The sequence below is a fragment of the Opisthocomus hoazin genome, chromosome 32 (genome assembly GCF_030867145.1).
Source record: "Opisthocomus hoazin isolate bOpiHoa1 chromosome 32, bOpiHoa1.hap1, whole genome shotgun sequence".
NCBI lineage: Eukaryota > Metazoa > Chordata > Aves > Opisthocomiformes > Opisthocomidae > Opisthocomus > Opisthocomus hoazin.
This window is the reverse complement of record NC_134445.1, coordinates 1,892,266-1,904,035: the sequence shown is the minus strand read 5'-3', so window position 1 is coordinate 1,904,035 and position 11,770 is coordinate 1,892,266. Positions and strand designations below refer to the sequence as shown.

The 11,770-nt window shown below is 66.1% G+C and overlaps 1 protein-coding gene across 3 annotated transcripts; it reads left to right on the top strand.

Annotated features, from left to right (window-relative positions):
- The first annotated feature begins 827 nt into the window (after positions 1 to 827).
- PAN2 (poly(A) specific ribonuclease subunit PAN2) lies at positions 828 to 11,718 on the top strand. Of its 3 annotated transcripts, none has more exons than XM_075445792.1 (26): positions 828 to 895; positions 1,544 to 1,844; positions 2,364 to 2,533; positions 2,711 to 2,831; positions 2,918 to 2,995; positions 3,150 to 3,417; positions 3,594 to 3,936; positions 4,463 to 4,559; positions 5,127 to 5,246; positions 5,426 to 5,545; positions 5,617 to 5,745; positions 5,907 to 6,106; positions 6,518 to 6,657; positions 7,002 to 7,108; positions 7,586 to 7,684; positions 8,185 to 8,261; positions 8,760 to 8,901; positions 9,162 to 9,299; positions 9,965 to 10,024; positions 10,126 to 10,216; positions 10,294 to 10,451; positions 10,559 to 10,702; positions 10,857 to 11,036; positions 11,141 to 11,234; positions 11,318 to 11,515; positions 11,589 to 11,718. In XM_075445792.1, exons 2-26 carry the CDS (start codon positions 1,563 to 1,565, stop codon positions 11,621 to 11,623), a joined length of 3,591 nt encoding a protein of 1,196 aa, XP_075301907.1. In that variant the 5' UTR covers positions 828 to 895; positions 1,544 to 1,562; the 3' UTR covers positions 11,624 to 11,718. The 3 variants fall into 3 exon arrangements, with proteins under 3 accessions (XP_075301907.1, XP_075301905.1, XP_075301906.1); XM_075445790.1 differs by having other exon boundaries at positions 6,515 to 6,657; XM_075445791.1 differs by lacking the exons at positions 10,559 to 10,702; positions 10,857 to 11,036; positions 11,141 to 11,234; positions 11,318 to 11,515; positions 11,589 to 11,718 and having other exon boundaries at positions 6,515 to 6,657; positions 10,126 to 10,212; positions 10,294 to 10,389.
- Positions 11,719 to 11,770: the final 52 nt, after the last annotated feature.

The window sequence follows — 11,770 nt, the reverse complement described above, 5'->3', positions numbered from 1 at the left end:
CACCGGGGGGCGAGAGGGGCCGCCCCTCCCCCTCCCCCCCGCGGTCCTGCCCGTGGCGTCGCGGCCCCGGTGGGGCGGGAGGGGGGCGGGGGTCCCGGGGAGGCCAGTGCCGGTGGGGCTCAGACCACGGACCGGGAACGGTGCGCTGCCCTGGGGACCCCCGGACACCGAGGGACCCCGTGGAACCCAGCGGGACCCCGTGGGACACTGGGGGATGCCAGGGGACAGCGCGGGACATTGTGGGGCGTTTGGGGACATATTGGGTCCCCATGGCGGGGGGGGGCCACACGCTCCATGACACCACCGGGCACGGTGAGAGCCCTGGGACACTGTGGGACCCCCGGGGATGCTGGGGGGCCCCGTGGGTCGCTGCGGGGCGGTTGGGACCCCCGCAGGGTGCCAGCGGACATGGCGGGACCCCCGAGGGATGCTGTGGGTCACCAGGGGATGCCGGGGGCCACCGTGGGCCGGGGGGAGGCCGCGGGAGGCCACGCAGGTGCGGCAGCTGGCAGGCAGCGCCCGGGGGCTGTGCGGGGCCGGGGCCGGAGGGGCCGGGGGGGGGGGGGGGGGGTCCCCTTCCCCGGGGGGTCCCTTCCCTTCTGCGGGGCGCGCTCAGAGCCCCGACGCGGCCGACCGCAACCTTTCTGTCCCCTCTGCCGCGCCGTCCGGCACGCGACCTGCCGCGCCGCTTAGTCCCGCCTCTCTCGGGCGCTGACTGGCCAGCTCCCTTGGCTCCGCGCCTCCCTTGGTCCGCCGGCCGCAGGGGCGGGCCGGGCCGGTTTGCCGGGCGGGAGCGCGGGGGGCGCGGTTGCCATAGCGACGGCGGGAGGGGCGGCGGCGGAGCGGGAGGAGCCCGGGAGCGCGGCCCCGGTGGGGCCCTGCCCGCGGCTGCTCGGTACCGGCGGGCGCGGGGCACGGTGGGATGCTTGGCCGGAGCGCGGGGGTTTGTGGGTAGCGGCCCCGGGCGCGGCGGGAGCGGGGCCCCCTCCGCAGGACCCCCCCCGCGCCCCGCCGCAACGGCCGCGGCCTGCGGCAGCCGATACCGCAGGTGCGGGACCGCGGAGATAAGGGAGGCGGGAGCGGAGCACAGGACGGGGCGGGGGGCTCAGCGGGAGCCCGGGCGGTGCCCCGAGCGGCGGGAGGGGGGCGGCTGCCCGGTGCCCGGGGCTGCTGCAGGGGCCGTGCCCCGGCGGTGTGGGGCTGGGGCGGGGCTCTGAGCGCGGCGCGGGGAAGGGGCTGCCCAGGCCGAGCTGCCTGCCTGGCCCCGGTGCTGCCGGTGGTCCCGGTGCTGCCTGCCTGGCCCCGGTGGTCCCGGTGCTGCCTGCCTGGCCCTGGTGGCCCCGGTGGTCCCGGTGCTGCCTGCCTGGCCCCGGTGGTCCCGGTGCCGCCGGTGGCCCTGGCAGGAGCCCCGCGCCTTGCGCTCGCTGGAGATTCCAGCGCCTTTTCCATCCCTTGGAGTCACCGGGCCTCTGCCGCCGATTCTAGGAACCGGGGGGCCCCGGTGTTTCTGGCTGACCGACTTAGTTCCTTTTCTCCTTCGAAGGGAGCCGCTGGTTTTCACCATGAACTTTGAAGGTCTTGACCCCTCCCTCGCTGAGTATGCCCCCCCCCTCCACCCCGCGCTGGACCCCGTCCTGGATGCCCACCTCAACCCCAGCTTGCTGCAGAACGTGGAGCTGGATGCCGAGGGGGTGCCCTTAGAGGGGATCGCGGTGCCGGAGTCGGTGCACCTCATTGAGGGGATGTACAGCGAGCTGCACACCGCCGTCTCCGAAGTGGGGGTGCCCGTCGCTGTCTCCCATTTCGACCTGCACGAGGAGATGCTGTGGGTCGGGAACCATGGGGTAGGTGCCCGCCCCGGGAGCGGGGCAGGGAGGGTCACCGCCCTGAGCCAGGCTGCGTGCGCCGCTCTCAGGGCTCTGCCTGCTGCGACCAGCTGGGACGAGCTGGCTGCGGCTGGATAGTGGCTCAGCGTGGGGCTGAGCCGGAGGGTCCTGCTCAGCGCGGGGCTGTGCTGCGCCAGTGCAGAGCTGCTGCCCGGGGGTGCTCGACGCATCTTGGAGCGTGAGCCTCGTGGTGTTTTCCCAGTAACTTTACTGCCCTGACCTGTCGGGCTGTTGGAACTTCTGGTGCTTTACTCCTGTCTGTGCATCCCTGCCTGAAAGGGAAAAGTCTGAGCAGCGTCCCGCAGTCTGGGGCACGCAGAGGAGGCAGGAAGCCCCTCCGTAGGCTGGCGGAGGTCATGAGGCAGCCGAGGGCCTTCCTCTGCCCGGAGCTGGCGTGGGGCAGAGCGGTGTTTGCCTGTGTTGCATCCAAGCGAAGCTGGGGAGGGCCTTGACAAGCCTGTCCCTGGCTGGTCTTAGGGCCACGCCACCTCCTTCTTCGGCCCGACGCTGGAGCGATACTCCTCCTTCCAAGTGAACAGCAGCGATGACATCCGCCAGATCCAGAGCCTGGAGAACGGCGTCCTTTTTCTGACCAAAACCAACCTGAAGTACATGTCACGAGGGGGCCTCATCATTTTTGACTACCTGTGAGTGCTTGTGGAGGGTCCTCCTGGCCCCTGAGCTGGGGGAGACGGCCCCAGCCCCTCTGCCGGCGGTGTAAGGGGTAGATCTGGGAGAGGGCAAGGGCAGGTCTTCCACCCCCTTCCCTGCTGCCTCCCGGAGCCGGGCAGGAGGGCAACCACTGTCCTCTCCCCACTCCGCAGCATGGACGAGTCCGAGGACATGCACAGCCTCCTGCTGACGGACAGCAGCACGCTGCTCGTTGGCGGGCTGCAGAACCACGTCATTGAGGTGGACCTCAACACTGTCCAGGAGACGCAGAAGGTACGGCTGGGCCAGGGGCTGCTCCCTCGCGCGGGGAGGTGCTGTGTTCGGGGGCTCAGCCCCACTCACTCCTGCCTCCTTCCCAGTACACCGTGGAGGTTCCCGGCATCACCATCATGAGGCAGTCAAACCGCTTCTTCTTCTGTGGGCACACCTCGGGGAAGGTAACGCCAGCCCCGTCCTGCCTGGCAGCCCTGCTGATGCTCGGCTTCCTCTGGGATACCCTGGAGCTGGTGTCCAGTGTTTCCCAGAGCTCCAGGGCTCCCGACAGCCGGCAGCTGCCTGCGAGGCGCCAGCGTCCCCATCTCGCCCTCCCAGGTCTCCCTGCGGGATCTGCGCACGTTTGTGGTGGAGCACGAATTCGATGCGCACTCGGGCAGCTTGTCCGACTTTGATGTCCATGGGAACCTGCTGGTGACCTGCGGCTTCTCCAGCCGAATGAACGGCCTCGCCTGCGACCGCTTCCTGAAGGTGTACGAGCTGCGCATGATGCGGGCCACCACCCCGCTGCAGGTCCACATCGACCCCTTCTTCCTCCGCTTCATCCCCACCTACACCTCCCGCCTGGCCATCATTTCCCAGACAGGTGGGTGAAGCTGCGTCCCCCGGCCAGGCTCCGCTCTCCTGGTCCCGGCACCCTGGGCTCACCCGGCTCAGGGGGTAGAGTTGGCCCCGTAAGCGGGATGCGTGCTGGGTCACGGTGTGCCGGCCCACCCGTGCGCTCGCCGGTGCCACGTTGCTCTGCACTTCCCTCTCATGCAGGTCAGTGCCAGTTCTGCGAGCCCACCGGCCTCGCCAACCCCGCCGACATCTTCCACGTCAACACTGTGGGGCCCCTAATCATGACCTTCGATGTCTCGGCCAGCAAGCAGGCCCTGGCCTTCGGTGACTCGGAGGGCTGCGTCCACCTCTGGGCCGACTCCCCCGAGGTCACCTTCAACGCCTACTCCCGGGAGACCGACTTTGCCTTGCCCTGCATTGTGGACACGCTGCCCCACTTGGACTGGAACCAGGACCTTGTGCCGCTCTCGCTCATCCCCGTGCCGCTGACCAGCGACGCCCTGCTCTCTGACTGGCCTGCTGCCAACTCCGCCCCGGCACCCCGGTAATTTGCCAGTCCCTCCCAGTGAAAAACAGCACCGGAAAGCTGGCCCGGCGGGCATCCCCTCCTTCCCCGGGCCCCGGGAGCATGAGGGCAGCTCTGTAGCTCCCTGGTCTCATGGCTGGCGCTGCCCTTCCTCGTTATGTGCCCTGTGAGGTGCAAGACAACTTCCCTGTGGCGGAACGTAGCTGCGGAGGTGCGGTGACTGGGCAGGTCTGAAGACGGAAGGGTCCGGTCAAACCTCCGTCTGCCTGGTGGGAGACCCTGCTGGGATCCTGCCTGCGCGGAAGCTCTTGTTTTCCCTCTGCCTGAGCCCGCTCCCAAATACCCCGCTCAGTGCTGCTGCCGTGTTCTGGCGTAGCCCAGGCGTTTTGTTGTGGCGGAAAATGAACGCTGAGGTCCTGGGGGAAGGACTGCATGGGGGAAACCCTCGTGACCCACGGGTGGGTCCCTCAGCATGGCCAGCAAGGCGCTTGGTTAAACGATGCTGCTGAACAGAGCAGGCTCTGAGTCGCGGTGCCTTTTGCAGGCGAGCCCCTCCGGTAGATCCTGAGATTTTGCGCACCATGAAGAAAGTGGGGTTCATTGGCTACGCCCCAAACCCAAGGACCAAGCTCCGCAACCAGGTACCCGCTCGCAGGAGGGGGCTGTGCGGGGCACGGGGTACTGCTGCCAGCAGCAGAGACCTGCAGTGCGGGGAGGGACAGAGCTCTCGCTGCGTGCCGAGCGACCTTGGAGCTTTCTGCAGGGCTCGGGACGGGTGAGAGAAGCATTGGGCTGCTGCAGGAGGCAACGGCTTTTCTTGAGCGGTGTCAGTGGGTGAGCCAGCCCTGGGCGAGGGCTGGGGCCTCCCGCTTGGGCCAGAAGCCAGGTTCTGTCGATAACTGGCTCTGTGGCACGAAGGATTCGAGCTGTCCGGCTCGGAGGTTCATGGCACGTCCCTTGCCCTTGGGAAAACACTGCTGTGTTTCGCCCTTGCCCGCAGCACCGCTGTAGTTTCCCACAGTAATAAGTCCCTTGTAAGAAGGAAGGTGTGGAGGCCTCGTGCAGGTTAAGGGAGGGCCCCACTCCTTTATGGTTTATTCCTTTGCTCATTCGGGGAGGCAGGAAAGCCCAAGAGCTGCTTGTTTCACTATGTGGTGCTTCGCTCTGCCTCTGGTTCAGCTGCTCTTCCCTTCTCTGCGCCCTCGCAGATTCCCTATCGGTTAAAAGAGACAGACAATGAGTTCGACAGCTTCAGCCAAGTCCCCGAGTCCCCGATCGGGCGGGAAGAGGAGCCACATCTCTACATGGTGGCCAAGAAGTACAGGAAGGTAGTGACCTTCCGGGGCACGGCGGGGGCTGTCTGGGAGTCCACAGGCTGGGCTCACCTGGGGCGAAGGACCCGTCTGGGCCGAGCGCCTGCCCACGTCTCTGGGGAGCACCGAGGTGTTTGGCCAGTGTCCTGTGTGGGGGGGAAGGTGTCTGTTTAACACCTTGGGGCTCTCCTTAGGTCACGATCAAATACTCCAAGCTGGGGCTGGAAGACTTTGACTTCAAGCATTACAACAAGACGCTGTTTGCGGGCCTGGAGCCCCACATCCCCAACGCCTACTGCAACTGCATGATCCAGGTGGGAGACGCCCCAGCCCTGCCCAGCCCACTGCGGCCCCGGGCCCTCCCTGACCGCTCTGTCTCTGCCAGGTGCTGTATTTCTTGGAGCCGGTCCGCTGCCTGGTGCAGAACCACCTGTGCCAGAAGGAGTTCTGCCTGGGCTGTGAGCTGGGCTTGCTCTTCCACATGTTGGACCTGTCTCGAGGAGACCCCTGCCAGGTCCGTGGGGAGCCCCGGCAGGCTGGGCGGCCTGGGAGGGTCAGAGGGATCACAGAGGAGGAGGAGCCGGGCGGTGCCGAGTCCTCGGGTGATGGCATCAGACAGCGTGGAAACTCCTGTCACTTGACCTCGGTGACATGCCGCTCTTGCCCCATCCCCAGGGAAGCAACTTTTTGCGGGCTTTCCGCACAATCCCAGAGGCTTCGGCGCTGGGGCTGATCCTGGCTGACTCGGATGAAGCCACGGGGAAGGTGAACCTGGGGCGGCTGATTCAGAGCTGGAACCGTTTCATCCTTACTCAGCTGCACCAGGAAACCCAGGAGCAGGAGGGACCGCAGGCCTATCGAGGGGCTGGCAGCAGGTAAGTCCCTGGCCTGGGGACAGGGCCGGGAGTGACTGAGCCAGGGAGGGGGGCTGGCTCCCCGAGGCCCCGTCTGTCGCTTTCCTGCCACTCGCATCTGCCGAGGGCTGCATGGGAGCACGCGGAGCTGCAGGCTATCCCTGCAGCAGGGGCTGAACCCTGCGCTGAACCTCCATCCCTCCTCAGCCTAGCCCCTCTGCGTGGCGGGCTGGGGCTGCGCAGAGGGCACTGGCTCTAGAAGCCTGATGGCTGGGTCCCCAAGAGCTGCTGGAATTGGGGTGCTGGTCCTGAACGGCCCTTGCGCAGTCAGAGATGTGTGGGCCCCCAGTGCTCGGCCCACCGTACCAGCCAGCCCTGCGCGGCAGGGACTGCCGGGATCCTGCTAACCCCAGTGCTCTTTTTCTGCAGCAGCTTTGGGTCCTCGAGGGACTCGGTTATCGGGCAGCTGTTCAGCTGCGAGATGGAGAACTGCAGCATGTGTCGCTGCGGCAAGGAAACCGTCCGCGTGTCCTCCACGCTGCTCTTCACCCTCTCCTACCCCGAGAGCACTGGTAACAGGCAGGGGCGGGTGGGGCCGGGCCTGGCATGCGGAACGCTGATGCCTTTTCGTGGCCGGGTGGGGTTTGTTATCTGTATGGAGAAGCCGTGGCTTTTCCCAGTGATAGATACCTGCAGCGAGGAGCTTCTGCAGTGCTCTGGCCCAGGCTGCGGCAGACCCGGCAGCCGAGGTCTCGTGGTGGGTTTCCAACCAGCCAAGCTTTTGGCTACAGAAAGGCAGATTTGGGGGTTGACCTTCTCGCGGGTGGTTGTGAGGAAAACCCCAGAGGTTTGGCTGAACTAAATTGGTAAAGATTTGTGTGTTGGAAGGTGACGTTATTCTCCTTTCTCCCTTCAGAAAAGCCAGTCAAAGATTATGAGTTCGCCCAAATTTTAAAGCGAAGCATCTGCTTGGAGCAGAACACGCAAGCCTGGTGCGAGAACTGTGAGAAGTACCAGCCCACGGTGAGCCCGGGAGCGGGGTGCGAGCACGCCACGCCACATGGGCTACGAGGGGGTGCGGGACAAGGGTGTAAGCGCCCCGTGCCGCTGGCTGAGCCGGGGCAGTTTCTCCATTAGTCAGTGGGGAACCTCCTGAGTGGATGCTGGAGATTCGGTTCCTGGCCCGGATGGTGAGCCGGCGTGGCACGGGGTATTTCCTGGGCTGTGCGAGTGCTGGAATGTGTCTCGCAGGTCATGCGGATCCCGGCTGAGTCCCCCCGGGGCAGGGGGCAGAGGAACCCCCCGGGAGCATGAGCCTGCTCCCTGCCTCAGCGGCTCTTGCGGTGCCCGCAGCTACCAGGCACCCGGCCGGGCGGTGGGGAGGAAGCTCTGCAGGCAAAGGCGTTGGAGTAGGGCAGGGGGTCGCAGGTGCCAGATCCGGTCCTGAGCCTCTCCAGGGCTCTCGGTGCTGCCGGTCTCCATCTCCTGCTCTCTCTGCAGGTCCAGACCCGGAACATCCGCTGCCTGCCGGACGTCCTGGTCATTAACTGCGAGGTGAACAGCTCCAAGGAGGCAGATTTCTGGAAGACACAGGCCGAGGTGGGGGAGACGCTCTGGGGCAGAAGCAGGCTTGTTCTCCCTGGCACACGGGGTTTGCTGCCTGTCCTGTTCTGCGGAGGTGTTTTCGCTCCGATTCCGCTGTCTCTAACAGTCTCCTGCGCTCTGCCCGAGCGTCACCCTACTTCGCTTGCAGAGGACATGTTGGTATTTGGTCATGCTTGTAGCATGAGCCGTGTGCTTGGAGTTGGAAGCCACAAGATCTCCTGCCCTGAGAAAGCTGACGGGACTGCAGCAGAGTCTCGCTCTTGTTCCCCAGCCCCCCAGGGCCTAGGAGCAGGGAGGCAGCGCCCGCTTCGCAGAGCACAAGCCCAGCAGAGAGCGGGCGGACAGTTGGGTTTCCCTCTCTGTCTTTTCCCCGTCACTGACTTTACAGCTTTACAGCCCCTGTCTTTTCCCCACTTCTGGCCTGGCTGTCACCCACGTGCCCCCAAGCGCAGCCTGTCCCCCCGCGCTGACCCTTGCCTGTGTTTCGTTGCCAGTATGCCTTTCAGAGAGCCATGATGAAGAGAGGAGGCTTTGAGATCACCAAAGGCAAAGAATTCTCTCTTGGAGAGTGGTAGGTGGCCACTCCTGGGGTGGCGGCTCTGAGCAGTGATGCCTGCTGGGTTGTCCTCTGGGCCTTGAGGAGCTCAGGGCCGTTTCTCATCTGATAACAATAATTGATATTCCACCTGTCTGTAGCTCCTCGTGGGCTCTGAACAGTCTCGTTGCCGCTCTGAGACCGTGACCCTCTATGGGCGCTCTGCGCAGCATGCCCTTCAGATGCCCTTGTGACCTGCTTTTGAGCCCCCAGCCATCGTTCCCTTCCCTTTTTAGACTGACAGAAGACCCATGACTGTGTATCGGCCCTTTCTGGCCAACAGTAGCTGACCACCTTTCCCACCGTCCCGCTCTAGGCAGCTGCGGGAAGTGGTGTGGCTCTGGCTGCCCCGTCTGTCCTGCGGAAGGTTTAGGAATAGGCTGGTGGGTGGGCGGGTGGGGTGGTGGGGATTCTGCCCTGGAGAAGACATCTCGTGACTCCTTCTGACTCGGCTTTCTGTGATTCTCCATGCAGGAAAGAGCTGGGGAACCCCGAGACGGGGCATTCGTATCCTTCCGTGGAGGAACTGAAGAACATTTGGATCCCCCATGCCATCAAGATGAGGCTGACCAAGAGCAAGGAGCTAGATGTCTGCAACTGGAGTGAGAGTGATGAGGTAAAGGGTGACGAGATCCCTCTGGGGCTGCGTGGTTGTGTGCACGTGGGGCTGCGGGAGCAGAACTGCTTCAGAACCGCTTTCTGCTGAGCGTGTGTGGGCAAGAGATAACGAGGCTGCCCTGGAGACGCCTCGGCGATCACAGAAACCTCTGGGCTGGTGGTGAGGCAGCATGTCCGAGCTCCCGGCTTGGGCTGGAGGCCTGGGAGCTGCCTGGCCAAGAGTCGGGGCTCAGACGTTTCCCTGGGGGCCTCTTGCAGCTGAGCCCGACCGACGACCCCGAGTCGGTCTATGTCTACGATCTGATGGCCACCGTCGTCCACATCCTGGATTCCCGCACGGGGGGCAGCCTGGTGGGGCACATCAAAGTGGGAGAGACCTACCACCAAAGGAAGGAGGTGAGGAGCCCTGCGGGTCGGGCCCTCCCCCGCCCACAGCTGCCCGCTGCCCGAGAGCCCTGCCTAGCCCAGGGGTTCTTGCCCACCGCTCGTCAGGCGTCGGGTCGTTAACAGACCCGCTCCTGGGTCTCTTGATCAAGCGCTGAGTGTTTGGCTGAACGTGGCCGGCAGCCCTGAAGGGCCAAGTGCTGCTCAGGCACCTTGCGGGGAGGGAAGGGCTGGAGAAGCCTCATCCCACACTTACTGGGGCTGGTTCCTCTTGGTCACGGGCGCGTTGCCAGCAGGTCCTTGTGCTTCCAGGTAAGGGCTGGGACGTCATCTCCCCTCCCGAGGAAAGGGGGCTGGTCTGGGCAGTCCTGTTGTTTGGCAGAGATGCCCACGCCAGGAGTTCCCAGAGTGTGTCAAGGCTGCATCCCTGACTCTTATCTGTTGCATCTCCGTGGAGTTTTGGCTGGGAGTCGGGCAGACTGTGCCTGTCCGGCCCGAGCACTTCATGTACGCGTTGTCAGCACCCGGGCCAGCAGGGATTTCCCCACCGTGTCCCAGGAAGGGCGGGAGTTCCCACATGGCACCGTCACACCCCTCTTTCCCTGGTAACTGGGGAGAGGAGTCATTGCATTTGCCTGGGGGGGCCCCTAAGGCTGTGCCTGTGCCTCTGCCCCCAGGGAGTCACACACCAGCAGTGGTACCTCTTCAACGACTTCCTCATCGAGCCGGTGGATAAGGTGAGCGCTCGGGGCAGTGCCGCCAGCCGTGTGGCGAGGCCGTGGCTGCGGGGAGGGGGGCCCCACGCCAGGCCGCCCCCCCACCGGGCCCTCCCCTGCAGTGCGAGGCAGTGCAGTTCGACATGAACTGGAAGGTACCGGCCATCCTCTACTACGCCCGGAGGAACCTCAACGCCAAGTACAACCTCGTCAGTGCGTGTCTGGAGTGGAAGTGGCCGGGTGGCCAGTGACGCCGGCTCGCGGCTGAGCGCCCTTCCCCTTTCCCGCAGTCAAGAACCCCATCGAAGCCAGCGTGCTGCTGGCAGAGGCCTCCCTGGCCCGCAAGCAGCGCAAGTGCCATGCCACCTTCATCCCCCTCATGCTGAGCGAGATGCCGCAGGCTGGCGACCTGGTGGGGCTGGACGCCGAGTTCGTCACGCTGAACGAGGTCAGGCCTCCCTGCGGCGGGGGGTGGGGGGCCAGGACAGCCCCTCCGGGTGCGCCCGGGGGCTGCGCGGGCTGTTGGTCGCCGAGCTTTCCTCTCGCCCGTCGCAGGAGGAGGCCGAGCTGCGCAGCGACGGGACCAAATCCACCATCAAGCCCAGTCAGATGTCGGTGGCCAGGATCACGTGCGTGCGCGGGCAGGGCCCTAACGAGGGCGTCCCCTTCATTGACGACTACATCTCCACCCAGGAGCAGGTACGGGGCTCCCGCAGCTCCCCAGCCCCGCGCGGGGCTCCACGGAGGGGCACCTGCCTTAACGGCAGCACCTCCCCGGGGCCGCGGGGAGGGGGCAGACCCCGGGGCTGCCCGCGGCCCCCCAGCCCGCCTCCACGGGCCCCGCTCTCCGCAGGTGGTGGATTACCTGACCCAGTACTCGGGGATCAAGCCGGGAGACCTGGACGCCAAGATCTCCTCCAAGCACCTCACCACCCTCAAATCCACCTACCTGAAGCTGCGCTTCCTCATCGACGTCGGTGTCAAGTTCGTGGGCCACGGCCTGCAGAAGGATTTCCGTGTCATCAACCTGATGGTGACAGCGCCGAGCCCCCCTCCCTCCGCCCGGGGTCTCGGGGGGTGTCTCCCCCCGCCGTGGCAGCCCCCTGCGCCTGCAGCAGGACCCTCTCTGCTTTCCAGGTGCCCAAGGACCAGGTGATCGACACCGTCTACCTGTTCCACATCCCAAGGAAGAGGATGATCTCCCTGCGCTTCCTCGCCTGGTACTTCCTGGGTCAGTGGCCGAAGGCTGGGGCCGGGGGGGGCAGAGCGGGGCCGGGTCCCCCCGTGCCCCCCTGACCGGGGCCCTCCCCGCAGACCTGAAGATCCAGGGGGAGACACACGACAGCATCGAGGACGCGCGCACGGCGCTGCAGCTCTACCGCAAGTTCCTGGAGCTGAGCCCGCCGGGCGCCGAGCCCGAGGACTTCCGCAAGGTGCTGAAGGGCCTCTACGAGAAGGGCCGCAAGATGGACTGGAAGGTGCCGGAGCCCGACGGCCCGAGCAGCCCCAAGCGTGAGCCCCCGGCCCCCACCGAGACCGCGGCCCCCCCCGCCCCCCCGCCCCCTCACCGCCTTCTCTCCGGCAGACGCGGCCGTGTACCCCTCCGTGCTGGCCCTGTGACACGAGGAGCAGCCCCGGGACCCCCGAGGGAGGCGGACGCGCCTGGAACCGGAACCAGCAGCGGGGACGGGGCTGTCCGCGACCGCCCCTCCGTCCCCCCCCCGGGGCCCGGCGCCCCGGGGCTCCCTCTCCCTGCCGGTACCGGGA

Coding starts and splice junctions, on each gene's coding strand:
- PAN2 (XM_075445790.1), top strand. CDS start 1,563: ATGAACTTTGAAGGTCTTGACCCCTCCCTCGCTGAGTATGCCCCCCCC. Junction 5,247..5,425: donor TGGCCAAGAAGTACAGGAAG/GTAGTGACCTTC, acceptor GGCTCTCCTTAG/GTCACGATCAAATACTCCAA. Junction 9,300..9,964: donor CCTACCACCAAAGGAAGGAG/GTGAGGAGCCCT, acceptor CTCTGCCCCCAG/GGAGTCACACACCAGCAGTG.